At 45.6% G+C, this 24,956-nt stretch overlaps 14 protein-coding genes across 14 annotated transcripts; 8 read left to right on the top strand and 6 right to left on the bottom strand.

Moving 5' to 3' along the window:
- Nucleotides 1-1,856: 1,856 nt before the first annotated feature.
- On the top strand, nt 1,857-2,942 carry V1508DRAFT_128788 (uncharacterized protein). The gene has a single exon (XM_066935951.1). It carries the CDS (start codon nt 1,927-1,929, stop codon nt 2,674-2,676), a length of 750 nt encoding a protein of 249 aa, XP_066795731.1. The 5' UTR covers nt 1,857-1,926; the 3' UTR covers nt 2,677-2,942.
- Nucleotides 2,943-4,186: 1,244 nt separating this feature from the next.
- Nucleotides 4,187-4,474, bottom strand: V1508DRAFT_417544 (uncharacterized protein). Its single transcript, XM_066940361.1, has one exon. It carries the CDS (start codon nt 4,436-4,438, stop codon nt 4,208-4,210), a length of 231 nt encoding a protein of 76 aa, XP_066795730.1. The 5' UTR covers nt 4,439-4,474; the 3' UTR covers nt 4,187-4,207.
- Nucleotides 4,475-4,695: 221 nt separating this feature from the next.
- On the top strand, nt 4,696-6,962 carry V1508DRAFT_397524 (uncharacterized protein; the record flags this gene model as incomplete). Its single annotated transcript, XM_066938154.1, has 3 exons — nt 4,696-4,860; nt 4,916-5,068; nt 5,121-6,962. The coding sequence occupies 3 exons, from the start codon at nt 4,696-4,698 to the stop codon at nt 6,960-6,962; spliced, it is 2,160 nt and encodes a 719-aa protein (XP_066795729.1).
- A 617-nt stretch (nt 6,963-7,579) lies between these two features.
- Nucleotides 7,580-8,278, top strand: V1508DRAFT_404359 (uncharacterized protein; the record flags this gene model as incomplete). The annotated part of the gene is made up of 3 exons (XM_066938620.1): nt 7,580-7,912; nt 7,940-7,987; nt 8,045-8,278. 3 exons carry the CDS (start codon nt 7,580-7,582, stop codon nt 8,276-8,278), a joined length of 615 nt encoding a protein of 204 aa, XP_066795728.1.
- A 1,091-nt stretch (nt 8,279-9,369) lies between these two features.
- On the bottom strand, nt 9,370-10,067 carry V1508DRAFT_354857 (acetyl-CoA synthetase-like protein; the record flags this gene model as incomplete). The annotated part of the gene is made up of 2 exons (XM_066936933.1): nt 9,370-9,690; nt 9,738-10,067. Coding segments are annotated over 2 exons (651 nt in total), but the record flags the coding sequence as incomplete, so codon positions are not given.
- Nucleotides 9,912-10,487, top strand: V1508DRAFT_439479 (uncharacterized protein; the record flags this gene model as incomplete). Its single annotated transcript, XM_066942219.1, has 1 exon — nt 9,912-10,487. The coding sequence occupies exon 1, from the start codon at nt 10,068-10,070 to the stop codon at nt 10,485-10,487; it is 420 nt and encodes a 139-aa protein (XP_066795726.1). The 5' UTR covers nt 9,912-10,067.
- Nucleotides 10,488-11,380: 893 nt separating this feature from the next.
- Nucleotides 11,381-12,707, top strand: V1508DRAFT_128744 (uncharacterized protein). The gene has a single exon (XM_066935950.1). The coding sequence runs from the start codon at nt 11,661-11,663 to the stop codon at nt 12,351-12,353; it is 693 nt and encodes a 230-aa protein (XP_066795725.1). The 5' UTR covers nt 11,381-11,660; the 3' UTR covers nt 12,354-12,707.
- A 152-nt stretch (nt 12,708-12,859) lies between these two features.
- V1508DRAFT_354850 (uncharacterized protein) lies at nt 12,860-13,319 on the bottom strand (the record flags this gene model as incomplete). The annotated part of the gene is made up of 2 exons (XM_066936932.1): nt 12,860-13,195; nt 13,245-13,319. Coding segments are annotated over 2 exons (411 nt in total), but the record flags the coding sequence as incomplete, so codon positions are not given.
- A 203-nt stretch (nt 13,320-13,522) lies between these two features.
- V1508DRAFT_417535 (uncharacterized protein) lies at nt 13,523-14,229 on the bottom strand. Its single transcript, XM_066940360.1, has one exon. The coding sequence runs from the start codon at nt 14,207-14,209 to the stop codon at nt 13,922-13,924; it is 288 nt and encodes a 95-aa protein (XP_066795723.1). The 5' UTR covers nt 14,210-14,229; the 3' UTR covers nt 13,523-13,921.
- An 863-nt stretch (nt 14,230-15,092) lies between these two features.
- V1508DRAFT_397520 (uncharacterized protein) lies at nt 15,093-15,404 on the top strand (the record flags this gene model as incomplete). The annotated part of the gene is made up of 1 exon (XM_066938153.1): nt 15,093-15,404. One exon carries the CDS (start codon nt 15,093-15,095, stop codon nt 15,402-15,404), a length of 312 nt encoding a protein of 103 aa, XP_066795722.1.
- Nucleotides 15,405-15,628: 224 nt separating this feature from the next.
- On the top strand, nt 15,629-16,527 carry V1508DRAFT_128720 (uncharacterized protein). The gene is made up of 2 exons (XM_066935949.1): nt 15,629-16,154; nt 16,216-16,527. Exons 1-2 carry the CDS (start codon nt 15,789-15,791, stop codon nt 16,423-16,425), a joined length of 576 nt encoding a protein of 191 aa, XP_066795721.1. The 5' UTR covers nt 15,629-15,788; the 3' UTR covers nt 16,426-16,527.
- A 961-nt stretch (nt 16,528-17,488) lies between these two features.
- On the bottom strand, nt 17,489-19,028 carry V1508DRAFT_404357 (cytochrome P450; the record flags this gene model as incomplete). Its single annotated transcript, XM_066938619.1, has 2 exons — nt 17,489-17,686; nt 17,739-19,028. The coding sequence occupies 2 exons, from the start codon at nt 19,026-19,028 to the stop codon at nt 17,489-17,491; spliced, it is 1,488 nt and encodes a 495-aa protein (XP_066795720.1).
- Nucleotides 19,029-20,923: 1,895 nt separating this feature from the next.
- V1508DRAFT_128690 (cytochrome P450) lies at nt 20,924-22,728 on the bottom strand. The gene is made up of 2 exons (XM_066935948.1): nt 21,322-22,728; nt 20,924-21,272 (listed from the first exon to the last, which is right to left on the bottom strand). The coding sequence occupies exons 1-2, from the start codon at nt 22,606-22,608 to the stop codon at nt 21,072-21,074; spliced, it is 1,488 nt and encodes a 495-aa protein (XP_066795719.1). The 5' UTR covers nt 22,609-22,728; the 3' UTR covers nt 20,924-21,071.
- Nucleotides 22,729-22,859: 131 nt separating this feature from the next.
- On the top strand, nt 22,860-24,598 carry V1508DRAFT_417524 (uncharacterized protein). Its single transcript, XM_066940359.1, has 2 exons — nt 22,860-23,439; nt 23,668-24,598. The coding sequence occupies exons 1-2, from the start codon at nt 22,954-22,956 to the stop codon at nt 24,283-24,285; spliced, it is 1,104 nt and encodes a 367-aa protein (XP_066795718.1). The 5' UTR covers nt 22,860-22,953; the 3' UTR covers nt 24,286-24,598.
- Nucleotides 24,599-24,956: the final 358 nt, after the last annotated feature.

The raw sequence follows: 24,956 nt of genomic DNA, 5'->3' as shown, positions 1-24,956 counted from the left end.
GGCTCGCCTTGCTCGGCAAATAAGCTAGTCTAATAGACGTAATCAAGTCTAATAGACGTAATGATATTCAGGATATTGTTGCGGTTTCCACATTTCGTGTCCGATTCTATTATTGCTCTGATCGTCTGCTATATCTGGATCACAAGACCTAAAATTTATTTATCAGATTTACAATTAAATAAATACGAAAAAAAATAAAAAAAATACTTAAAAAATAAAAACCGATATAAATAATTATTAAAGCATGAATATAATATTAAGGAATTCTAGTACAGTAACTTACCATTATTAACATTATTAAAACAAGGAAACAAGGAAATACAGACGGATTTTATTGCGGCAAATATGAACTCTTTAACAGAGTCAATAGCCTGAACCGACTATTACTACGTTCCTCGCCAAGCTACTGCGTAAAGCTGGTTGTTCTTTATGACTATCTATTTCCCGACACAGCCGAAAATTCAATACCTCCTTCGGTAATAATTTGCATGATAACTTTATTTATGTGTCTTATTATCCACGGATATGACTAATCAAGATTGCTTTATCCGTATCAACAAACCCCATACCGTAGATACCCTCATCCACGAATCTTCCACTAAACACCTGCAGACTGTTGAAATTCGAGGTGTCAGCATGTCAACAGCAGGTCACTATTGTAAAATGGTGATGCGAGATAAATTGTTCCAAACAAACCGAAACAAACAAAACAAATAATATAAAATTACAGTTGTCTCGGTAGAAGGGCGGTAGTTAAAATGTTACATATACAATACTTAATGAGATTATCGGCGTGAACGGAAAACTACTGATCTCGTTATGTCTCAAGTGGGTTATAGGACTCAACTCGCGGGAGTTATAATTCTACATGCAACGCGTTCGAATGGTTCTCACCATTACGGGAGCGGTATGGGATCATGTGCCACGGTGTTAGGCTCAGAATGAATTTTTCGAGCAATGTCTCTATTATGATGTCCGAGCAGCGGTGAGGCGTGTCTAATGAACATGACGCTGAGATCATGGAATTTGTTAAATGCTACTTTGAATTTTATTTCGACATGGAGCACGTTGGTGGTTGGCCCGTTGTTTTAGTGCGATATGGACATGATGTTTGGTATCTTTTCCGGTGGAAGTGGGCGTCTAACTGAAGAAGATGCCTACCAAACAGAGCAGAAATTGTCAATGTTGGAAAGTAATGGCATTCGTGCCATGAACGAGTTTAATCCTGCAAAGCGTTATTAGTAGCTGACGCCATTCATTGTGTTGGCACGTGCGGACGATTCATGGGCCCTTTCGTTTAGGTCGAGTTGCGAGACGGGCAGCAGAAAGTCCAACAATATCGAATTCAACCCAGTTTAATACTATGCTCTGTAACTAAAACAATAAGAGTCCTTTGTCTGCAGTCCCAGGGTGGCTTGAACAGTTGGACTTGTGCTCTCCCTGCTGACATCCTGCTGGCATGCGCCTCAGGACTTCAACTCTTCGTTGCGGAAGTTCAGGCCATTCTTTCGTGAGAATGCATTTCTTTTATTGAATATGTCATTCTAATAGCATGTTGTCATTCCGTCTATCGTTATCTGTTCGCCGCGGTATACCAACGGTCAAAGTGCATGACAGATAATTGTCTTCACTACGTGTCCACAGTGGACAATTGTCACGGCAGAGTGAATGTTCTGAAATATTCCAGTAATCGGCCATGGGCTGAAAAAGATTTAGATCATTCATTGGAACTTACAAAAGGCCAGACGCAGGAGATCAAACAACTCGAATCCACAGAAACAGGAAGTCCAATGCGGCTCAAAACGGTCGAGCGACAGAATTCCCTAAGAGTTCGCGGCCCACCACAACGCCGTGGTGCAGTCACGAACCTTATCAACCCAGTATTAATATCGATTGTTCAAAGCACTCGGTCAACTCCTCAGCATCATGTCTATCCAGCTCAGACCGCCTTCAAGTGTGGCCTCCATCCATAACAGCAAATCGCCAATCGTCTACACGCCTCCTTCTGTTACATTCCTCCAAGGGACATGGCACGTCACGCATTCGACTCTCCCAATGTGGAAATCTAGCAGGAATGTCCACATCACCTACACGCCGTTGTTATCGTCCTCTAACCCCATACCTGACGGTTCTCACTCGGCAACTGATGCAGCTGACATTCAGCTGGATGATTTGGTGAGTTACAACTCGCTGAACGGCGACAAAGTGAAAACGATACATGGTATAGATACTCCAGTTGCGGAGGGGGCTTGGCATTGGAGGGGGACAGGGTGGTTAACCATTGCGAGTTCCCATTGGGAGATACTCGGCTATGGGACTGAGAAACCTGATGGCCCTGCTCCCTTACATAATGATGCTATTGAAGCTGGGGCTCAGATGGTCGTGGAAGGTGACGATACCGAGCCTGCGGCCGACTTGTCCGTGGCTGCTGCAACGCAACAAGACTTGAATCAATGGATCGTGACGTACTTTACGAAATCGCTTTTCACACCCGCAGGAATCGATATATATTCACGGTCTGCAGAGGGTTTGAGGGATGAAACAGTCAGTGACATTCGGGAGATGCTAAAAGGGCTGGAAGGACCAGAGATGATGAAGTTGGCAGGGGAGATGTTTGAGGTTAAGAGGGATCATTGTTGGCTTGAGGCTTGTAAGAAATTTGCTGGTGTGATGTGACAAGTCTACGGTTATGACATCTACGCAAGAATCATGGGCGAGCAAACCGACAATTCCTCTTTGGGACTAATATAAAGTATATTTCTATATCTCTCACCGAGATGACAGTATTGCAGGCATCACAACCGCGTTTGTCGTGATCGCGCGTAAAATTTATTGCGTTGATGCTGCAGATCGAGCTTGATATTTCACATTTATATTATCACTTGAATCATTTTTTGTCCGCGTGCGACTGAAGTCATTCATGAATCCGGCTGCAATTGCCTTGGCCTTTTTGGCGGAATGCAACTATCCTTGAGATCTACATACGAGATGGCCATTGACTCGGAGTATAAAGCAAAGGTCTACGTGGGATTATGCGATACACTATATTTCGCGACTATGAATAGTGTAGTCAAACACAAGGATCAAATCAATTTGTCGGCACATGCAGTTGAAATTGGCTCTCAACATTAGAAATCTTCCAAGTCGCAGTAGTCGCAGGAGACAACGGCGCCAGCAGTCTTAAGCAAGCATGATCCATGCCTTGTGACTACCCTAGGAACCCTTCCTGATATGCCCAATGTGGTTCATACAAAATGTTCCCGGGACCAAGAATGGCTGATGGAATCTCAAGACAGAAGGCCATAATGTTGCAGACTAACAAGGTCGAATCACCGAGAATGGACCAAGTGATAATGGAGCGAGTTCGAATTGATGATAACGAATGCATAGTTGAATTTTCCAGGAGCGTCAATTCATATGCATTCTCCTGACCTTCTCGAAGACGTCACCCCCATGCGCATCCATCTGAACTGCAAGCAAGTATACGACTTAGCGACTTCAAGTAATGCACTTTAACGGGAGTACTGTGCATGAAAGAATGCGATGTGAACATTATTGCTTCTACGAGACTCACAGGGGATGCATACTGCAGACAATGGCATCACCCCTCATCTATAATCCAACGAAGCGGAGTACTTGATGTCGTCCAGGCTAACTGATCGAGATGCGATTCCGCTAGCAAAATCGGAAACGATTATTCTGTGGTGCTTCCAATTTCAGTCTCAGTTCTATGAAACTACTATTCTGTTGTTCTAATCGGCGGCATGAAAGATATTGCATCGCATAAGCAGCTGCGAAACTAATATCAGCAGCTCGGGTTGAACGGGGAAAATGTTGCTGGGAACGCTTCGATACAAGCTGATACCAAATTATTCTTATGCTGTTGAACCGAGCAGTCGGATTATCCGATTTCCTATATTCAAATACTATGCCTTTATTCTTGTGATTTAGTGGCCAATGAGGCAGCATTATGACCAACACAACTGCATCTGCTCCGGGAATATCCTACTACCTTCTTCTCATCCGGAAGATTCCAGGTTATACAAACTTGCTCACACCCCAAACTCACAATTGACCCTCGAGTTGCAGTCTCTCTTACTCAAGAAGGAGCATAGTCTCCTTCCTATTTATATTCTAAATTCAAGTTGGTTTCGGCTAGTTTCTGCGCTATCTAATATCAGTGACACATCCATTTATTTTTATATCATCATTGGATAATGGATTTTCGACAAAGCTTTATATCTATTTGATTTCGGGTCCAATTACCAGCAACGATACAGTACTGCTTAGTTCCTTTCCAAGAGCGGGGCGGAACATAGTTTAAACTACATGTGGGAACCCAAGTAATATCCGCACTGAACTTTCCAAACGCAGGACAACCGGTCGAACAAGCCATCAAAACAGGGAATATAACTACAGTGCGCAAGAACCACCCCATGAATCACGGCGCGCTTCGATCGATTGAGACAGTAGGAGGCTCGCTTGCCGGAGACTCAGGGGCTGCATACTTCGAAATCCTTTGCCTGTGAGCTAGTTGCCGCAATGCATCTCACTTACCCCTCCCGACGTTCGTGACGTATGTCCAATCCACAGTCAATTGCGATATATTAATTTGGCATTCTGGACTCCAAAATAATTGTCGCCGCCTAAATGCAGATATATATCTTCAACACGTGAGACAATACTTCGATATTCATGGCGGCACAGTTTGGTATTGATACATGGCGTCATGCTCCAAAAACTGTGGATGCCATGATTAGTGATGCACATACTTGGGTGGAGCATGTGCAGAATCGATTTCCGCGTCGACCGAATGACATATACTTCAACTACGAACAGCTGACTCGTCGAATGGAAGGGGTATGCACTTCTCTCTTAAGGACTTTGCAGTTTGTCTGACGAGTTGGTGGGCTAGGCGCTGTGCACATATCAGCATTTTAGGAAGACTCAATTTATTCAGCTAAATGTTTTATATCACTATCACCAGTGTTTGGTCGGGATGCAAGATGTCGAGAAGGACTACTATGTGTTATGGCTAATGGTATATATGTTTCCCGCGTCAGCTTTGGTGCGTCCTTTACTACGAATTTTCAGCGGAGATCTGAATTAACATCATTAAGGGCTACGACTTACTTGGACGATATTATGGCGACCGTTTAGAGCTCGACAAAGAGGTGGATATATACCAACTAGGCATACAAAATATACAAGTTACCACTGGCCCCCATTATGAACGGATTCGAGCGAATCTACGCGACGCTAGGGAAGTAAGGGAAGCCAGACTAAAATATGGACTTCCTGGTGCATTCAGTCGCCATCATCGGAACTTACCGCCTATGAATGAGAAAGGCAGAGACCCAGTAAATGTGCTACCCAGCGATGTTGTTCAAAATATTTTTATGCGACTCAAATTTCCTGAACGAGTACGGATAAAGCAGGTATGCAGGTCATGGGAGACATACATTCAAAATACGCCAGATTTATGGAAAGTATGGGACTTTCGCGACTGCAAGCGACCAGTATTATATCGCGACATTCTTAACATTTCGGAATTGGCTCAGAATATATGTTATGAAGCATACCTCAAGAACATACTAATTCCAGATTTAGATAATGCTCTGGAACTCGTTTTCACTGTGCTTGAAACGACGCCCGGTATACTCTACAAACTAGAAATAAACTTTTGTACAACAGTGTTTGACGAGTATCACTACTTCTCACAATCGCGCATTGAAGGGCTACGAAAACTTCGGTCGCTAAAACTGCCACTGGATGATTCAACACAATTTGTGAGCCTGTTCGCAAGCGGCAACTTCCCCGTGTTAAAGGAAGTATTTTTATTCGGCGACAGTCCACGTCATGTTGAGACGCACGCACTTTGCTTCGATATTCCCGCGCCAGGTGATCCTGAGTTCAAAACATTTCCAGCAATGAAATGGCTACGAATCGGGTCTCAAAGATCCACATCTAGTATTCAAGATCATCGCAATGACTTTATCTTTGGCGTGGACTTGGACAAACCCACTGTGTCTCTCGACCCCGGGAGCTTAAATAAATTAGTTGCGATGATGCCAAATCTTGAAAGTTTTATATACGTGCGGGTGAAGTCTAGGTGCATTGGCAAGGATGAGGAAATATTCCAGACAAGGATAAATCTCCGCGGAAACGAGAACCTACGAGAGATTATTTTGACCCAGAGCATTTTAATCAATTTTCCAATTCTGCCATTGAATTGCAAGATTGTTATTATCGACTCTTGTGATGCTCTGCCTCGAGTTACCGAAGAGGAGGAAGATACCGGGCTCATTAGGTATCTGGCACCGTTACCTCACGAGGATCCATACGCTTTCGATGCCGAAGAATACAAGTCAATCGAAAAGTTCGACGCAAGCTGCGCGGAGCGAATGACGGACTACGACAGCCTCTATCTATTCGGAATATTCGACCCGGAGAAGCTGACAGACTTTAGTATCCGGTACTGGGTGCGGAAATTCACAATGAACGTCCGTTTTGGACACGACATTATTGAGGCTCCAAGACCTTGGAGAATTGACGAACCAGGACTCACGCCTGCGCATTACATTACGCGCATGTTGCCTAGGCTAAAGATCTTTGACGTTAGCTGTACAGCCACGAAGGATGAAACTTTAAGGGTATTTCGAGACTTAAGGGACTTGGAGTACATTAACGTCGCAGGCTGCTTGGTCACGTTCCGGGGAGTATGGTTTTTGTTAACTGGAGAGTGGAATGACGTGTACAGCAATGAAGCCTTTCAACCACCGACGTGGAGACGACAGCGTTGGAAATCGAGACTCAAAACAATTATTGTGATGAAGTGTCCAAAAATTTCAGAAGCAGCTATTACATGGTTAGAGAATCACGGAATTTCGACCGGACGAGATATCAAGGATGGATCATTGGATTACTTAAACCACTGGAAACCCGAGATGGCGGACTGGTAATTGCAGGTTTAAGCAAGCATATCAACTTGTTGTCCTTTGTCCTTGGCCTATAATGTCTCCATGCGCCTATGATGGGACATTTATTCTTATCATATCTGTACTATCTGGCATTATGTCTTCGCCTCCCCTGCAGTTGCTTGTGATTTGGTAGATGTCCCCAGTTCTTCAAGGGCCCAGGCACGCCGAGAGATGGATATATTTTCATCAAATCATCCGGAGAGCCTGGGAAGACTATTAGTACCGCTAAGATATTTTCATAAGGATTCGCTTCATATTCAAAGCTGCACACACGAAATTGCCGAAACTCACAACAAAGTCTAGACGATTATATACACAGCGCAACAAGGAACATTAAAAAGGATAGGGAACGAAATGAAGGAATGTCCATAGCGAGAAGATCGACAATAAATTTTACTCCAAAATTCTTGCATCTTCTCCAACACCTGAATCCGAACTAATTCATAGCGCTTGCGCTGTTGACCATTCTATGATATAGTTGTTGTTTCAACAAGGATCATGATGTGGGGGGAGGGGGAGGGGGGGGTTCAAGAATCAGCTCAATGATTCTTGAGAACTAGTACAGTGGCAATAGACGAGCATAAAGGACAGAAACAACCATGAACAACACGACGAGAGCTTCGGACGGTGCACTGCTATATTGGGAGGGAGATCGTTCCACACTGATGATTGCAGTGGAGGTCGCTGTCTCCCAGTCCTATGATAGTATGCGGGCAGCCATTTCTTGGTCGGTATGCGCGTTGCGCTGCAGTCTCGGCCTGGCGATGTGTATTCGCGAAGAGAGTCGAGGAAGGAGGCGCTTTTATGCGTCCTTGGAAAAGGCAAATGCTGCGGTGGACGACGCTAGAGATGCTTTTTATCATCAACTAATTCAGCATCCGTATGGACCGTTGGAAATCGACGGTGTAACCTGGTTTGGGAGAGTCAGGCTTGTAGTTCTGGAAACCTTTCGAGGATAGGATAAGCACTGCACACCGGAAACATTACTGGAACCATCCCAGTCATTTGTACGTGATAAACATGTAAAGGGATGTCTTGTATCAGTTTAACTAATATGCCTTAAGACCCTTGTCAAAAATGGTGAATATGTAGTGCCGAACATCTCACCAAACCTTCAGGAAGTTGTTCTCGGCGATTGTATACCCACACATCTCCTCAACAGTCAACATATGGAAGCGACACCAGTGAATTTCTTCCGGCGTGAATGGTTCGAGACACAATTCAGGAGCTCAATGGTGCGCACCGCGATCCGGCGCGTACGGCAAAACACTTCTTACGCGCAGCCTGTTCCTAGATAACTGTCCATTTGCTATATTTTGTGTTGTATTTATACTTCATTCTGCGCGGTAGGTGTTTTCATGGCGTTATTACCATTGCCCGTATCCTAGACGATTTCGCTGTTACCCAATGTTCTCTGTGTTTGTCCTTGTGAAAGAAATTCTCGACGTGACAAATGAGCCCTAGCTTTGATGCTTGTACTATTTACTTAAAACTGAGATTGATTTTCCAGAAACCGTGCCCATGACTACTAGATTACTTGAATGCTGGGCTCATCTTAGAGTGTGCCCATTATCTTTATGCACGGAGAAACATTGGAATCCCGACCCACTATTCTTTTTTGGGACTAGGTTACGTTTCCCTCGGTATGATATTCGATGGACACCAAGTAGTGTAAGAAAATCAGTAAATAAATAAAGAAATTTTTTAACCAAACTGCGTCGGTAGTTTTAATCAGAATCAATAGATCTATTTATCACATAGGATTTATAGGTTGAGTTGAGCTTTTTTCTTGCTATAGTATGTTGATATCAGCCTTGCGAGCTATCTGGCCGCCAAGTCACAGCGGCAGGCCCGACACGTTGTGAAATCTAAAGTATGATTCGAAGGGCACTGGTTTCCGTTAGGGTGTTCATATTCATTCGTTCCGTTGGCCGGAACTCACCTGTCTACCCACGAAGTGTACTACTCTCTGATTCTCGTCGTCATGAACACGCCATTCCGCATCACGCGCTCTTCAAACCTGATGTACAACGGCGCAGACGATCGGCCAATTGTCTAAACCGCAGCCATGAGGTGCGCCGACCGCAAGAGTAGCACGACGTCGTCGCTCCTCGACTGACAATACCAAAAAGTGAACGGCGTAAATGGAGCTGACAGTGGAGGTGAGCAGCCTTGTAAACGACAACTACCACGGGTGGCTCGACGATATCTCGATATCTTGTTTGTCACGCTCGGACTCGACAATCAGGAGGTTCATCACGCTCGGGCTCGACAATCAGGAAACCGCGATTAGGCACGTCTGGCAGTTGCTCGACTTTTGAGCTCTGTCCAGGATGATAGCGTCAGTCGTGTACTTTTAAATTGGGATCGTATTTGTTGTTATAGACACTTATGAATTTATTCGACGCACATATGACTCTCGCAGTACAGTCTTGAGTATCTTGCCAGTCGAATTTTTCGCGATAACGTCCACAAACTCGACGCCCCCATCCAATGCCTTGAAATTCGCCAGCCGCTCACGCACCCAGACTTGAACGTCGAATTCGGTGAGTGACGACTCCGCCCGCACGATATATGCGCGCGGGACCTCGCCTGATTCGCCTGGCGGAATCACTCCGATCACAGCCGCGTCTGCGACGCTGTTGTGGGCCAGCAGCGTCGCCTCTATCTCTGACGGCGACACTTGCCAACCGCGCACCTTTATAAGGTCCTACATAGTGTTAGCCAGTCCGTCCCCTCTGCCCCCGAGCTCCATACCTTAATGCGACTGATTATATACCAAACCCCTTCGCGGCAATACCCAATGTCGCCAGTCCGATAAAATCCGTCGTCATCGAACGCGGCCGCAGTCTCGGTCGGCATGGCCAGGTAGCACCGCATGCGCATCGGGCTGCGAATGTATATCTCGCCCGACGCACCGGTCGCGATCGCGTCGACAATCTCCTGACCCTGGTCGTCGACAATTTTCGCCTGGACAAACGGCAAAAGCATGCCGACCGAGCCAGCAACGCCCCGGGCCGGCGATTTAAACGTCGACACCCATCCGAGCTCGGTCATGCCCCAGACTTGCGTAACACAAGCCGTTGGATGAATCAGGTCCTCGAACGCGCGGTGGATCGACGCCTCCAGCGGCGATACGGCGTGTTACGGATTGCCACAATATTTAATCGAATAGTCGTCGTGGCCACTGGTTCGGGCATCGGACCGTGCCTGTCCCTATTGAGTCCATATGAAATCCCGTGCCGCATATTGTGGTCCACCCGAGATCCGATTACTACCTACGGCCAAGTCATTATTGACGAAGTGTACCGCGTCGACCCCGACGCCGTCGTCATCAACGCCCGCAGAGGTGTACGCCCAGATATGGTGCTTGAAACTTACAAGCTCGTCAAGCAGATCAATGCGGAGGCTGTCTTTGTTATTGCAAATCCCTCCGCAACGAGAGAAGTCGTGTACGGCATGAGAGCGCGAAATATATGTGCTTACGGTACCATCTGGGACTCGTAAAAGCTGGCAGATTGATTTTGGACATCAGCATCCACGGTAGTCTACACGCCTACTGGAGTAATGGATATGGCCTGAATGGATATGAACTATGAGACGGGAACTGAGAGGGTAGTCTTGATGAGGACCAGTCTCAGGGACAATTCACGTCTATGGGTTTGAACTCCAATCAAGCGATTGGTTTATAAGTTCGGCTATTATTTAACAATCTTGGCAAGAATTCACATTTCCCTTCGAGAGACTTATGGGCTGCGCACAAATGGTCCATAGGGGCGAAAGTCACACGAATTCTTGACGCCTCTCGAATGCCTGCCGGAACGACGTCGTGCGAAATGGTCGACCACACTACCGAATCTCCAGTTCCTTGAAGAGACAGAAGTGAAAGCGTGCAACGAGAATAATCGAGCTGTTTGTTAATATGGACTACATTGTATCAAAGATAACTATGCTGGCATTGTCAGATAAGAGGTTGGCACTACTGTCACGAAGCCTTTCAAGAAAGGCGATCGGATTCGCGAATTTGCACACTCCTCTACGAGGCAGTACAGACGTTAAAAGTGTTTACGTCTTAACTGACGACAGTCCTACTGAGCAGAATGCTGTTAAGATGGCTTAGGCGCGCTTCGGTCCGGTGAGGGAGTGGTCCAGCATCTGTGGTGCAAGATGCACCATAGATGCTCATATGATGTCATATATCGGCGAGGATTAGGGTTATGATCTCTTACAGCATATAATCAATCGTACGATAAGTTATGGTAATAAGATATCATACATAATACTACTTCACACATTTGAAGCGGTGTATGGTAAACGGCGGATTTGCAATGCCCTGAATACCACAGGACCCTAACTCTCGCGTGTCGCCGGAAAAGAGCTGAGCACGGTGTACGGTAAGTTCAGGTAGACGGAACGAATGAATATGCCGACGGCACAACTTTACCCCGCTTCAAATGAACCCTGGACCGCCAGATGGCATGCCACGAAAAATGGCGCATCAAGCCCTCACAATCAATAGTGGAATTGAGTAGAGCAGGAAGTTGTTATTAGAAAGCTGTCTAAGAATAGATCAGGATGGTCAGTAATTATACGCCAGCATTCTTATATAAGAATCTAAGTGCTAGTGGTTGAATCCCCGCATCGACAAAAGCTCTGCAGCGAGCAATTTTATGTCAAGATATGAAGGTTATCCTTACCGGTCCCACAGGCTATATCGGCAGCGAGGTTCTAAAGCAATGTATCTTGAATCCGTCAATCACGTCCATTATCGCACTCTCGCGCCGGAACTTTGAGCCACCAGTGACAGATCCTGAGAATAAGCTCCGTGTCATCATCCACAGTGATTTCACGTGCTTTAGCCCTGAGGTCTTGGCCGATCTTGACGGTGCGCAAGCGTGTTTATACTGTCTTGGCACAAACGTGCCAATTAAGCCGCCAGAGCTGAATCGTCATATAAACTTCGAATTTGCTCTGGCAACAGCGACTACGTTCGCAGACGTGTTGCATGGAAAACGACAAGCAAACGGAGGATTTAGGTTCGTCTACCTTTCTGGTGCACTCCCCGAGAAAGATCCGAATAAGCACCTCTACTTCGTTGCAGAAAACCGTAAGATGCGTGGGGAACTTGAGAATGAATTACTGCGTCTCGATCACAAAAATCGCAGTAATGGATTTGAAGTCTATATTGCGCGACCAGGTTTCGTATTAAAAAAGGCTTCTATAAGTATCGCCCTGAGCTGGGTCTTGGGCTGGACCTTTAAGTTTATTACTCTCGACTGTCTTGGGAAGGCTATGGTGAGCTTGGCTGTCAATGGACATAAAGAGACATTGGTCGAAGATTGGATGTTGAAAAGTTTGGATGAGAAGGATTGAAATGAAAATTAGCACTTAGCGCTACCTCATTCACTGCTGCATTGGCCAAATAACCACACGTCATTCAGGTCCTAAATGAAAACTATTAATTAAATCATAATTATATTCCCGATGATAAATACTAGAGTAAGTGTGAGCTCTACTGATTAACGGAAACTATCCCGGGTTACTTTACGATTTTATACTTCACTATAGGATTACTTTACGATTAGAGCTTCATTTTTGGGATTAACTTTACGATAATCTCAAAAGTTGACGGCACCGTAATCGTATCCACCCCTAGTTTCCTCCCATCCTGTGATTTATCGACCTGCCCGTTCCTGTAGTGAATATTAGACATGGCGCTTCTCCCACGAAGTCCACCACTTGTCTGGGAGTTTGCCCAGGGTTTCTACTATCTGACGAATAACTTCATGTCGGCCTCTAAAGAAGGATTCAAAAAGTTGAAATCCCGCACGAGTCTCAACGAGAGTATAGAGTGTCCTCTTAGTCCCTGTATAGCGTTCTCACTGACAAAACGTCCACACCAAACCCCCGCCATCAATCAAGAAGTTCAGTATATTCCCCGCATCAATCTTTGTAGTATGGTACACCAGTAACTCAGTCGTCCAATGAAACAAAATTGCAACATATGCCCAAAATGCGAGAGCATAGACTTGCGGGTTGGTGATATTATACGCAGCGTAAAAACGCACGAAGTCGCTTAGTATGGTCCAGCATCCGAAAGTGTGGGCTGAGAGGTTCGTTACTTGGGATGCACCGTTAGGACCGGCATATAACTCCTTCACTTTGGTCGGGGCTAGAAAGCATTGGATGGTGTTTCCCCAGGAGAGAACTGTGTTCTGTTGTTTGTTAGCTGACGAGGAAAATGTGGAAGTGAGGGGTAGGCACGAAGAGGAGGAACCAGGGGAGGAAACCAGCGTCTTGCGGGAGATAGGAGGCCATCGTCGTGTATATTATGTTTTGGGGCGGGGGGCTGAAATCGTGAAACGGTTGTACGAACAACTTATATTTGGGTTGGAAAGGGATGATTTGGAAATATGTAGAACACTCTAGCCTACGATCGTAGATTGTATTCTAGCAATATGTAAGCATGACACAATTGGGTATTGGGTGGAATGCCTAGAAGGTTCCAGAAGGAAATGACTCAATTATATATAGAGGTCATAGGAACCTTCAGTCATGTATATGTTTGTTTGCTATTGTGTGCTTCAATATAGTCAATATTACAACAGATAATAAGTAACCTCCGTGACAGGGTTACACAGGGCTTATGCTGAGTAATTAATTGCCATAGGATTCCAACTGCTAGTATTTGGATTGAGAGTAAAACCCGAATGATTAAATTCTTAAGAGCAGTTATATTGGTGTAATCTACGAACCTCTTTTATTTAAAAACCTACCAAGGATATCAAACGGCAAGATTCTATCCCAATCCTTCCTTCCCTCCTTAAATATCGAGGGCCCAGTGTAACGTGCGCCACGCAGCGAAAGGCGTAGGCACGAAAAAAGAAAATGGGTGAGGAAGTTATACGCGCAGCCTACGGCCCAGATATCCGACCAAACATTCAATTTTGATTCGAATTTATGTCCTCTGGGGCACAGTAGGACAACGTCATGCCTATGTTGCTACTTGGCGGCATCTGTAACATGAGAGATTCACCGAAATCGACAAGTAGAAATTTCTCAGTAAACCATATAGAATTAAGATTTGAGAGATTCGCAGACTCGACCGGATATTCAGGAGCAGACACCATGTTGTTGAGTTCGCCTGAGAAAATTCGGACTTTGACAGTTACTGGGCAACCGAGCCGATGATACACATGAATCGACCCGTGCAAGTTGGATGAGAACATTGGAGCTAGAAATATCTAAATATTGCAGCAACGCAAGGTGGTGAAAAATGCGGGGGGCGTTGGGAGAATATTGAGGGTTAGGGTTACATAAAGAGCGTGCACGCATTTGAATCCCAGAGTAAGTGGACGCTTTGGTCTGCAAACGAAATTAATGGTGTTATCTAAAAAAATGCGCGCTGTCTAGACCTTAGTTCCCCGGAGATATTTGATAGGGATCGGTACAGATAGACGGATAACGGATATATCCGTCGTGGATACGGATACAGATAGAGAATCTACGGATATGGATACGGATACGGATAGGGCAATATTGAATTTAGTTATATCGGATATATCCACGGATAGGACTAACAGATCCTGGGTCTTGTTCAGTGGTTGGTTGTGAGGAGGGAAGGAATCACTAATTTGAATCAGAAAAGTAGTGTAGCTTTCGAGCCGCAGTGTCGAATGTCCGATTTTGTGGCAGGTAGTAGGAGGAGACCTCATATCGCATCGCCAATCTGGTCACTGTTTGAACTTGGTTACATTTTGCAAGTGTACATGAATGAAAATCAAAAAAAGTTGACGGCTTAGTGAATTCAGAGATTCACTAGCAATTGTGTCCATTTTAGGAAATAAGCACAGGAAAATTTTCCTGAGGAAACTGTCCTGGATCTTCGTGATTTTCCACTCGTGCGATTTCGAGGATTTGCAACGCGAGCCTGCATGGTTTAGGGTATCAACGATGACGGATATGCGCCACACATGAGTTTAGGGGAAACCTTTAGCTCAGTGTTTTATAAACTGTGACAGATCCCCATGCACACGTACATCATCTCACAAACAAGTTGGCAAGATCTCAGGTGTTTTCTCATGGCATCAAACCACTGCATCTCGCAACTTTATGAGATATAGCTGGCCGTACTTCACGAGCTACCGAGGCAACAGCTTCTCCGGTGTCGTTACATTCTTTGCAAATCATGCTCTCGTTCGAGATCGACGAGTCGCAGGGCTACTGCACCCATCAGCGACGTATCAGATGAGTGGACACAAGTTTAGGCTGAACGCTCTGCCGGAAACTGAGTCCACAGTCGACATGTCCAAAGAGATGCCAATTTATGCCCCAAGTTCTCTATCGAACGACGGGAATGCTAGTTCGGCCTATGATCAAGCGCTTCATCTTTTGAGCACCAATAATCCACCAGAAACCGACTAGATATTCACCTGCCTTATTCTCAGGACTTGAAATTGCAGTTGGTCCAAGTATAAATCGGAGGCGAATATTACAGAGGATCAAAGGTATCAATTGTCCGCATGCATTGAACTTCGATCCAGCGAATGGTTGACTATTGGAGATTGCAGGTATCCACGCTTGTCATACAATAGTCTTGAGCAGATAGCGACCGTGGTGACTATCCAAAGAGATCTTCATGAAGGTGCAGCTGCGGAGCTCAGACATGAAATCATCTCATCCGCCCGGGAATATCTATCGATTCACAAGCCTGACGAAACAGCCAGAATTACCGACAGCGGGACTACCACCTGAAGGAGTACTTATGGCAAATATTCCAAGAGCTCGAAAGATCCCGATGGTTCATTCATGTATGGGGATCACGACAAAGGGCCTCTCCTGCGTGTGGCGATTGAAGTCGGATTTAGCGAGGAACACCCTGGCCTTCGTCGTGACAAGGATATGTGGATTAAAGGTCGCAATGCGAAAGTTGTAATATTGTTGTGCCTTAGGGAATCCCCTCGGTTTAAAAATCCTGAGATTGCGTATGACGATATCGACGACGTCAACATGGAATTGGCAAGAATGGGACAAACCGTGGCTAAAGCGGGGCTAAGGAACTTGGAGCAAGGTGCGTATGGTCCAATGGAATACCGCAATCACAGGTGGTTCGGGAAGTTGGAGGAGGCATTCATTGAAATCTGGCGAGCCGACAGGAAGCGCCCTTCCAGAACGGTGAGTAAGGTCTTCTTGGTGACTTATGACGCCTGTCCTGCTCACATCCGTGCGACTGTAGGTGCTGATTGAAAATGGGCGCCGCAAGGTCCATCTCCCTACAACAATTGGACTTAAAGTAGGCGACTTTATGTCGGAAGCTGCATGGGCTGCTGCGGACATCCCGGATAGTGATGTTCGCTTAGACTTAGGTCGCTATTTGCAGAGTCTTCTGATTCCTGTCGAAGCGACTGCAGTGGAACGGTTTGCCGACTTCATTGTATTGAGCTAAGTTTCCATGCGACCGAAGCACGCTTGCTCTTCGTTGCAATTCCAGCAACAACCCTTGGGAATGGCAAAGGATTCATATAGAATGCGATTCATCTCTATTATATTAGCTGTGTTGGGCATATTGCGAAGTAGCTTGTGATTGTATTAGCAGGTGGCAGGATCCGTAGTTGCTTTGCTGGGATAGCAGTCTTATCAATATATGTCATGTGGCATTGTTCAACACAAAGTTGCTGGGCTGCTTGGATAACAGGACCCTTTTTTTGTAGTGTTCAGCTGACTTGGCGTTCAGGCAATGGTCTAATAATTCCGGACGCAACCCCCCACGATGGACCGCTATACCCTGATCTAACTCTAATAATACTCCATATTTCGGGATTCTACGGTGTGGTGCACTATGGTAGTTGCAGTGCTGCCTTTAGCGGCTTCATCCAGATTAGCATGCGCAATCTTTTCAGACCGGCAACCAAGCGAAGAGCTTGACTCGTCGAGTATTTGCGAATCACGCAGGCATGAGGCAGGATTATATTTTATCGCCGTGGCAGGGGGCGTACACTTACGAGGCTACCACCTCGGGAAAAACTCGCCCGGGGCTCGGCTTCATCAGGATAATGGTGTTCATAGGTGTACCCACTTAGGCTTTATACCCCTGTAGCTGTAGAGCAATGGGATCGGTCGACTATCGCTCATCAAAGAACTCTCGACTTTGTGAGGCCAGGTAAGAAGGGTCCTCGGATGTACCTTCTAGGCGGTATCGACGGGACACTGTGTTTCCAACATGCAGCATTACCAGATGGACAAAATATAATTTCAGGACCGACTGTTACACTGGAAGCTTGGAATGTTTACTGTCGAGGATATAATATTTTCAATACCAACTTCTCCCGGTGCAGTTGTGAAGCAAGAAACCAGCGTTCATGTAAGAGTCAAATTGGCACAAACGAACATGGAAGTCTTCGATGTCATGCCGTACGCAAGTGCACAGTATCAGGCACTGTTATGTCAAATAGTCCTCTAAGAATACCTTTCTGAGAATGAAGTGTGAACTAACTCTGCCTCATACTTATTCAGGCACTAGACATCAACGGCGTTTTGCGTCTCGTAAATTTAACACGATAGCCCCTTTCAGGTTTCAACACCCCTCCACCGTATCGATCACCTATAATCGGCGCTGGCAGGTCTTCGATCGGTTCTACGTCAAAGTATGCTAGTGTATATACTAATTGTATAACAACTTCATAAACTGCGAGATATCGTCCAGGACACTGTCCAATTTGCTTAGCAGAAATTGAGAAAATGAAAGAACAGAAGACATACAATATGGGCACCGCCTCCCCATGGTGCGTAAGCACGCCATTTATCCGCATTACGGATCAAAACGCCTTTATTCTCCTCTAAAAATCGTTTGCCGTTCCATTTCATAGGGTCGGGATATATGTCCGCATTCCAATGTAACATGTTCAGCGGCATCATGACCGTGCTCCCGGCGCGTAGCCTTACATCTTTCGCGTCGTCTTCAGACTGGTTCGCGACTCTAACTGTGAAATCGTGCATTACTCTGCGTCCTGATAAGACATTCGCGTTGAGCCTGAGAGTTTCTTTAAAACACGATGTAATCAACGGATCTTCCAACAGCGCAGTCCACTCAAACTCGTCCGACTCAGGATCATAATGTTTTGCAATTATTCCCTCGACTTCGGTCTTGAGTTCAGCATCTGCGACTATATTCGCCAATACCCAGAACGCGGCCGGAACAGAGTTCGATTTTGAAGCAAAGACTATCGCGAAGTAATATCCCGCGAGATCAGCAGGAGATTTGTAGGCGCTGGCCAGGAAGATGTCGTACAACGAGCGTACAAGGACTGATGATTGCGCTACTTTAGAAGGGTCGGCCAAAAAAGAACCTAATGCCTCCAAAACTTTCTGCCGCGCATTATAGCCTCCTCTGTTCAAAAATCGGGGGTACCGCTTGACGAACTTCGTGATGTCGTCTTCGAAACGGATATACGGCTGATAAATATCATCGAATGGAAACTCTGGTCCGAACAGAGCCCTTGCTGAGCTATAGTACACATTATGTCGACAATACTCATACAAGTCAATAATTTCCTCATCACAATTCGCGTATTGCGAGTTGTCGTCGACCAGACTGAGATACGCCGCTCTTAAAGTCCCAGTGATATCCGCGAGCAAAGGCTTTGAGCTAAGGACCGCGATTACCTTTTTCGCTAGTTTGTCCTGAAATTCGAGATCGGCCCCGACGGACTTTGTGAAGCCGAAGAGCGTTTGCGCGATGTACTGTTGGAAGAGCGCGAGTGAGACGGAGGTATTGTTATTCCATGCTTGCCGGTTGCCGAAGATCGGATCCGAAAGGAAGGTCATTCGTTCGCCGGCGAGATAGAGTGTAAAGACCTTCCCGTATTTCTTTTGGAGACCATGTAGGAGGGAATGTGGATCCCTCGCAAATGAGAGTGCGGAACCGAGAAATGGAAGTGGGCCCTTGACAAATGGTGGCTCATCTTTTGTTGCCGACAGGAGAAGGTGTTGCAAGATTAGGCCACCAAGGACGATAGCCACAACAGTCACAATGAACTCGGGACTGAACATTCGTTTGGTAGTCGAGCAGTAAGAAAGCCAGCGCTGAGATCTACATCCACAACTCGCAACAGAGGGCCATATGTAAATGGATGGATTTTTCTTGTGTTGTTCGAAATGCGTAGAATTGGTGAAGTTGAACTCATTACCGGTAGACTTCCGAAGCCGCAGTAGCGCGAATCTAATGTGGGGTTTAATCACTTCGGCTGAAAATAGGTCTCTGGAACACACCAAGCAATGATAATATCTTAGGATTACGTTTTGATAATATCTTAAGATTACGTTTGTCTTCTTCAGGACTACGGTCAACGTTTTCTCCGTGATATCGGCGTTACATATGCGTTACATATTTATACTGTCCAAAATATTCCGTAGGGCGAGGCTTCTAAGTCCTGTCAGCGTAGACATGCATGAACACAGATACCCCACTCCCTGACACGAACACCGTCAAGCAACCAAACCTTGATTGCTGTGACAGTTTTATTATTAGATCCATTTTATTCATATACTTAATTCTCTATCCTCATTGAAGATTAATAAAATTTTTATTTAAGAATAATTATTTTATAAATCATAAATTAAACTTTGAGCAGAGAAACTAATAATATCAATTATAGAGTTGGAATTGGCCTCCGTTGACTTCGATTGCTCTACATTCGCCAGCTGGTGCGTCGGAGACTGTGAAAGGGCATCATGAGAGTAATAGGTCTTTTCCAGATTCATCTTCTTGCGAGGTAGAAGCAGCTGCGTCTGGAATGACATTAAGATCACTTGTGGAAGAGTTAGCATGACTAGCAGCGTCAAGGCAAGACAAAAGAGCAGATACCAGTCAATTTGATCGCGATGTCAAACACCTCATCTGTAGAATCGACCTCGTCGGCTTCGTCTCTTGGTGTACAAATTTGCTCCAAGTATCGATCCTAGAGGCATGCATGGCCTTTCAGACAGGCCAGGAGTATATGCGAGCTCGTGATTAACTGTCAGCCCAAGGTACTCGTCGTTATCTTTAGAATAGTCTTGGTGGCCACGATGATAGTGCCGCCTGATGCTGCAGAATCGAGCTTGATGTTTCATCATTTATATTTGAATCATTCTTTCCCACGCACGACTGAAGTCATTCATGAAGATCGCGCTGCAATTGCCTTGGCCTTGGCGAAATGCAACTATCCTTGTGATCTACATACGGATGACTATTGAGTCGGGCTATAAAGCAAACTCTACGTGGAACTAGGAGCTCGAAACCCATTTGTCCGCAAGGCAACTAAAACGAGTCGTCCTGATCGGCTCATTATGCGGACTCACTGTTCCTGGGCATCTAGATTCAGTTCTGCAAGGGTCGTCAGGAAATTTGAATACACATCTCTCATCGCAGCACAAGATATACAAGCCTGGTGCTCCAATTCCATTGCCTATTCCTAGAGCTTCAAGCGATATTACATCGTTTCTAAGCAACCTGTTCGCTCAGTTGAAGAGAGACTAGAAGAGAATATCTTGCATTAATTGTCGCGGAATCGGAACCATTTTCGGCAATTGGGTCTCAATATTTCAATGAATATTCAGCGATCTACTAAGCTTTGAATTGCCGCCCAAGAGCGCACCACCTTTCGATTGTAAAGAGTCGGGAGAATCTCAAGCAGGAATTAGATACAACCTGTACCGCAATTGGCCCATAGCTTGACCTATGGATCAGCAGGTCATCTCTCGTTCCTTGGCGTGCTGGATCATTGTGTGTGTGGTGCGTTGGGGATGCATGAGATGGAGTTGCGCTACGATTAGTCCAAGCAATCGACGCATACTTGGAGTAATGCCATCATCTGTGTATGAAGTGTCTTAAACCTAGAAGCAGATATCTGCTAGCATTGAGAACTCAATATGTTTCGTGCAGAATACTGATCAATTGATTCTGTACATTCACAGGCAGAGATGTGAAGTTATCCATTGACAAGCCACTGTGTGACAAAGTGATCTGAGGAAATATAGTTCAACAAAGATAGATGGCCCTACTAATTCCAATTAAACGACTAAATAAGCTATTCCGTCGACATTTCGTCAACATCACGCGGAAACTGGCACCAACGGCATCTTCCGCCTCGTAAATTTAACGCGATAGCTTTTTTTAGGTTTGAACATGCCGGTAATATATCGACCCTCTAATAAAGGTGCGGGTAAGAGTTCGATTGGTTCAATGTCGAAGCGGACTAATGTGTACACTAACTGTATTACGGCCTCCAAAAGTGCGAGATGTCGTCCTGGGCACTTGCAACATTCGTCAGTAGACAGTCTGTCAGAAACCCGGAAGACATACCATATCGGCACCGCCACCCCAAGGTATATAAGCACGCGCTGTACTTCCACCTTGTATCAAAACGCCTTGACTCTCCTCCAGAAATCGTTTACCAATCCATTTCATTGGGTCAGGATACACATCTGGATTCCAATGTATAACGTTCGCCGGCATCACAATGGAACTCCCCTTACGGAACAGTACATCTCTGGCATCGTCTTTCGACCGGCTTGCAACTTTAAGTGTCATATCTTCCATCACTTTGCGTCCTGGCATTATGTTCCCGTGCAGTCGCATCGTTTCTTTAAAACACGAGGTAATCAATGGATCCTGTAACAATGCAGTCCAGTCAAATTCGCCCGTCTCAGCATCATAGTGTTTCGCAATAATCGCTTCGATTTCAGCCTTGAGTTCGGCATCCGCGACTATGTTCGACAACACCCAGAACGCACCAGGAACTGAGTTCGATTTTGATCCAACTAAAATCGAAAAGAAAAACCCGGCAATATCAGCAGAAGAGTTGTTGCTGCTGCCCATGCATATGTCAGACAAGGACCGTACAAGGAGGGACGCCTTCGCTACGCGACAAGAATCCATGAAAAACGATCCTAATTCGTCCAACACTTCCTTTTGGGCTCTGTAGCCTTCCCTGTTTAAAAATCGAGGATATCCTCTAGCAAACTTGGGAAAGTGTTCTTCGAAGAGGACGAATGGACGGTAAATCTTATCGACTGAGAATTCAGGACCGAACAAGGCACGCGCAGAGGCGTAAAACATGTTACGTCGACAAAAATCATATAAATCAACGACTTCCCCTTCGCATCTTGCGTATCGTGAGCTATCGTCAATGAGACTGAGATAAGTCGTTTTTAAAGTCTCAGTAATATCTGCGGACAATGGCTTGGAGCCCAGTACACTGCTGATTTTGTGCAAGAGTTTCCTTTGAAGTTCCAAATTCATGGCAAAGGACTTTGTGAAGCCAAAGATTATTTGAGAAAACGATATTTGAAAGTGTAAGAACGAGAGGCTTCTCTTGCTGAATGCTTGTGGAATGCCGAAGGTTGTGTCTGTGAGAACGGTAACCCGGTCACCTGCCATGTAGATGGTAAAGACCCGCCCGTATTTCTCTTGAAGGCCAACTAACAAGTTTTGCGGATTCCTTATAAATGCGAGCGCGGAGCCCAAAAAAGGAATTGGACCTTTGACCAGAGGTGGCTCATCCTGCGTCGCCGACAAGAGAATATGCTGGAGGATCAGGCAGCCACCAGTGACGGCTATTGCAGTCGCGAAAAATTCGAGACTGAACATAATAGTATAGAGTATTCGAGGCCGTTGCAAGTCAGTGCTGAGCTGCAAGCTGCCGGGCGGAGACTTGTTTTCTCGTGGTATAGGTGGGCGGAGACTTTTTATACTCAGGAACAATCGTCGTACGGATCAGCAAGCGTACGCTCAACGCCTGTGCGGCAGAGCAAAGACCATGCAGCCGGCACAGCCACACTCCCACGCCAAGCCACTTGATAAGGTAATATCGAATTGGCGCAGCAAGCCAACGGCCTTGCACAGCGCAATGACCGCAGCGATTGTAAACCAGTAGTCCATTAAAGCTGGCATATTTTCCCACACCAATAGCCATAACACCGGCATTTATTCATTATGGTCCTCGATGGCACGTCAATCATCGTCACCGGCGGCTGTGGCCAAGTCGGAATCGCCGTTGTCAAGCACCTCCAAGACCAATACCCAACGGCGACCATCGCTGTCCTAGACCTCGAGAAGCCCATAGCTAGCGATGCGCGCTACATCGAGAAAGTGACTTACTACGCCGGCAATATCACAGATGAGGCTATCGTGAAAGAGACCTTCAAGGCTGTAAAGCCTCTAGTTGTGTTCCACACTGCTGGGTTGATTCCCCAGATTGCTAAACGCCTTCATATGGACACAGAAAACGATTATATTACCGTTAATGTCCAAGGCACGAGGAATGTCTTGGCTGCTGCGACGGCGGTTGGAACTGTAAAGGCATTGGTTTTCACGAGCAGCTCGGATGTTGTGAAAGGCGATAGCTGGCAGGACTTGGCCGGGGTGAATGAGTCAATGGCGATACCTAAGGTGTTCGATGATCCTTACGCGAAATCCAAGGTACTGTTATCTCCTTGTCTGTTGATAACCTTTACTGGCACTTTTCCCTTACTTGTGGCGTATATATTCACCCACATCGCTTTCGGAACAATATTTTGATCGCAATGTAGAACTTTTCATGTCATCCAGATGTTGATTTAAGCTTCTATATATCAACCTTTGCATGTGTTCTCTGAGTGTGCGTATTAGAGATAAAGATCGCTACAGCGCTGACAAACAACTCTCTAGGCACTCGCAGAGTCTTTCATCCTCTCATCATCTACTGCCATGCTTCCCACTACTGCCATCCGCACCCACGCCGTGTTCAGCGCCAACGACAACAACCTCATCCCCCTAATGCTCTCCGCTCCTCGCAATGTCCATATCGGCCCAGGAAAAAATCTATACGATTTCACTTACGCTCCCAACCTTGCACTTGCACACGTTCTCGCCGCAGAAAACCTTCTGAGTATTTCCCCAACCGAAGCATCCAATTCATTATCTGCTGCTGGAAAGCCTTTTTTCATCACGAATGTCGAGCCAATGCCGTTTAGAACCTTCATCACAATGGTATGGGCTGCCTTTGATGCAAGCGGTTCCAGCGAGCAGGCACAAGAAGTTAAGGGTATTACCATACCAGCGCCAGTGGCGTTGTTTCTCACGTGGATATCTGAAAAGGCTGCGAGGATTGTCCGGAAGGAACCGCCCCTTACTGTCAAGAACTTGGGCGATGGTCTTGCTCAAAGGTGGTTTGACAATAGTTCTGCGACAGCGGTGTTAGGGTATGTACCGAACACGTCACTGGAGCAGGGATTAAAGCAAACTGCGAAAGGTTATATGACTGCGAGAAGGGAAAATTTGCATTAGGCAACAACGTCCCCATCTACAGAAAGACCAGTTCGTACTCTGACGAACTCGATATTGAAATGCAAGAGCAATATTAAGCGCTCTTCTGTTTTCAATTAAGGCTGGCAAGTTTTGATGATAAATGTTTTCAATTTAGTGAATCTTCGCACATAAAGCTTTGACAGAGTACTCGTTTAGATGGCGTACTTAGTTTTTGGGCAGAGATATTTCGACTCTGTTATTAAACCACATTATGACTACACTGTACATTGTAGCATCTCTTAATAGCTCCAATTTATCCAAAATAAAGTGAATAGCGATCGACCATACAGCCATATGTAGAATATTATTTCATAACATTAATCATTGATCAAAGCTGGATGATGGTGACCTCGATCAACTACATCAGTATACATCATGAGGGACATGTGTCCGGAGTGTAAAGATAACACAAGTCATTGTAATGTCCAACCGAGTAGAGTTCCTAAATATCCCAATAGTGTGCATATGTCATTTCGGTCAATTTTCTCCTTCGCTCGGTTCACTCCGAGGATTAGCGCTACAAAGTAAGTTCATGTGTTTGTCGTACCAGGTTCAGTTGGAAGTTCATGTCGACCCCCGAGTCAAACTTCATGCAAATATTGTTCATGAGCCTTTCTGGCATAACATACATATCCTGCAGGTATGTAAGG

Source organism: Lipomyces doorenjongii (genome assembly GCF_038497915.1).
Source record: "Lipomyces doorenjongii strain NRRL Y-27504 unplaced genomic scaffold V1508scaffold_25, whole genome shotgun sequence".
Lineage (NCBI taxonomy): Eukaryota > Fungi > Ascomycota > Lipomycetes > Lipomycetales > Lipomycetaceae > Lipomyces > Lipomyces doorenjongii.
The sequence above is the reverse complement of the archived record's forward strand: the minus strand, read 5'-3'. Positions and strand labels throughout refer to the sequence as shown.

Excerpts from the sequence above, each read along its gene's own strand:
- V1508DRAFT_128788 (XM_066935951.1), top strand. The coding sequence starts at position 1,927 with ATGTCTATCCAGCTCAGACCGCCTTCAAGTGTGGCCTCCATCCATAAC.
- V1508DRAFT_417544 (XM_066940361.1), bottom strand. The coding sequence starts at position 4,438 with ATGGGGTGGTTCTTGCGCACTGTAGTTATATTCCCTGTTTTGATGGCT.
- V1508DRAFT_128744 (XM_066935950.1), top strand. The coding sequence starts at position 11,661 with ATGAAGGTTATCCTTACCGGTCCCACAGGCTATATCGGCAGCGAGGTT.
- V1508DRAFT_417535 (XM_066940360.1), bottom strand. The coding sequence starts at position 14,209 with ATGTTCTCATCCAACTTGCACGGGTCGATTCATGTGTATCATCGGCTC.
- V1508DRAFT_128720 (XM_066935949.1), top strand. The coding sequence starts at position 15,789 with ATGTATGGGGATCACGACAAAGGGCCTCTCCTGCGTGTGGCGATTGAA. Across the intron at positions 16,155-16,215 it reads GGAAGCGCCCTTCCAGAACG|GTGCTGATTGAAAATGGGCG; the intron begins GTGAGTAAGGTC and ends GTGCGACTGTAG.
- V1508DRAFT_128690 (XM_066935948.1), bottom strand. The coding sequence starts at position 22,608 with ATGTTCAGTCTCGAATTTTTCGCGACTGCAATAGCCGTCACTGGTGGC. Across the intron at positions 21,273-21,321 it reads GGGGTGGCGGTGCCGATATG|TGCCCAGGACGACATCTCGC; the intron begins GTATGTCTTCCG and ends GAATGTTGCAAG.
- V1508DRAFT_417524 (XM_066940359.1), top strand. The coding sequence starts at position 22,954 with ATGGTCCTCGATGGCACGTCAATCATCGTCACCGGCGGCTGTGGCCAA. Across the intron at positions 23,440-23,667 it reads ATCCTTACGCGAAATCCAAG|GCACTCGCAGAGTCTTTCAT; the intron begins GTACTGTTATCT and ends ACAACTCTCTAG.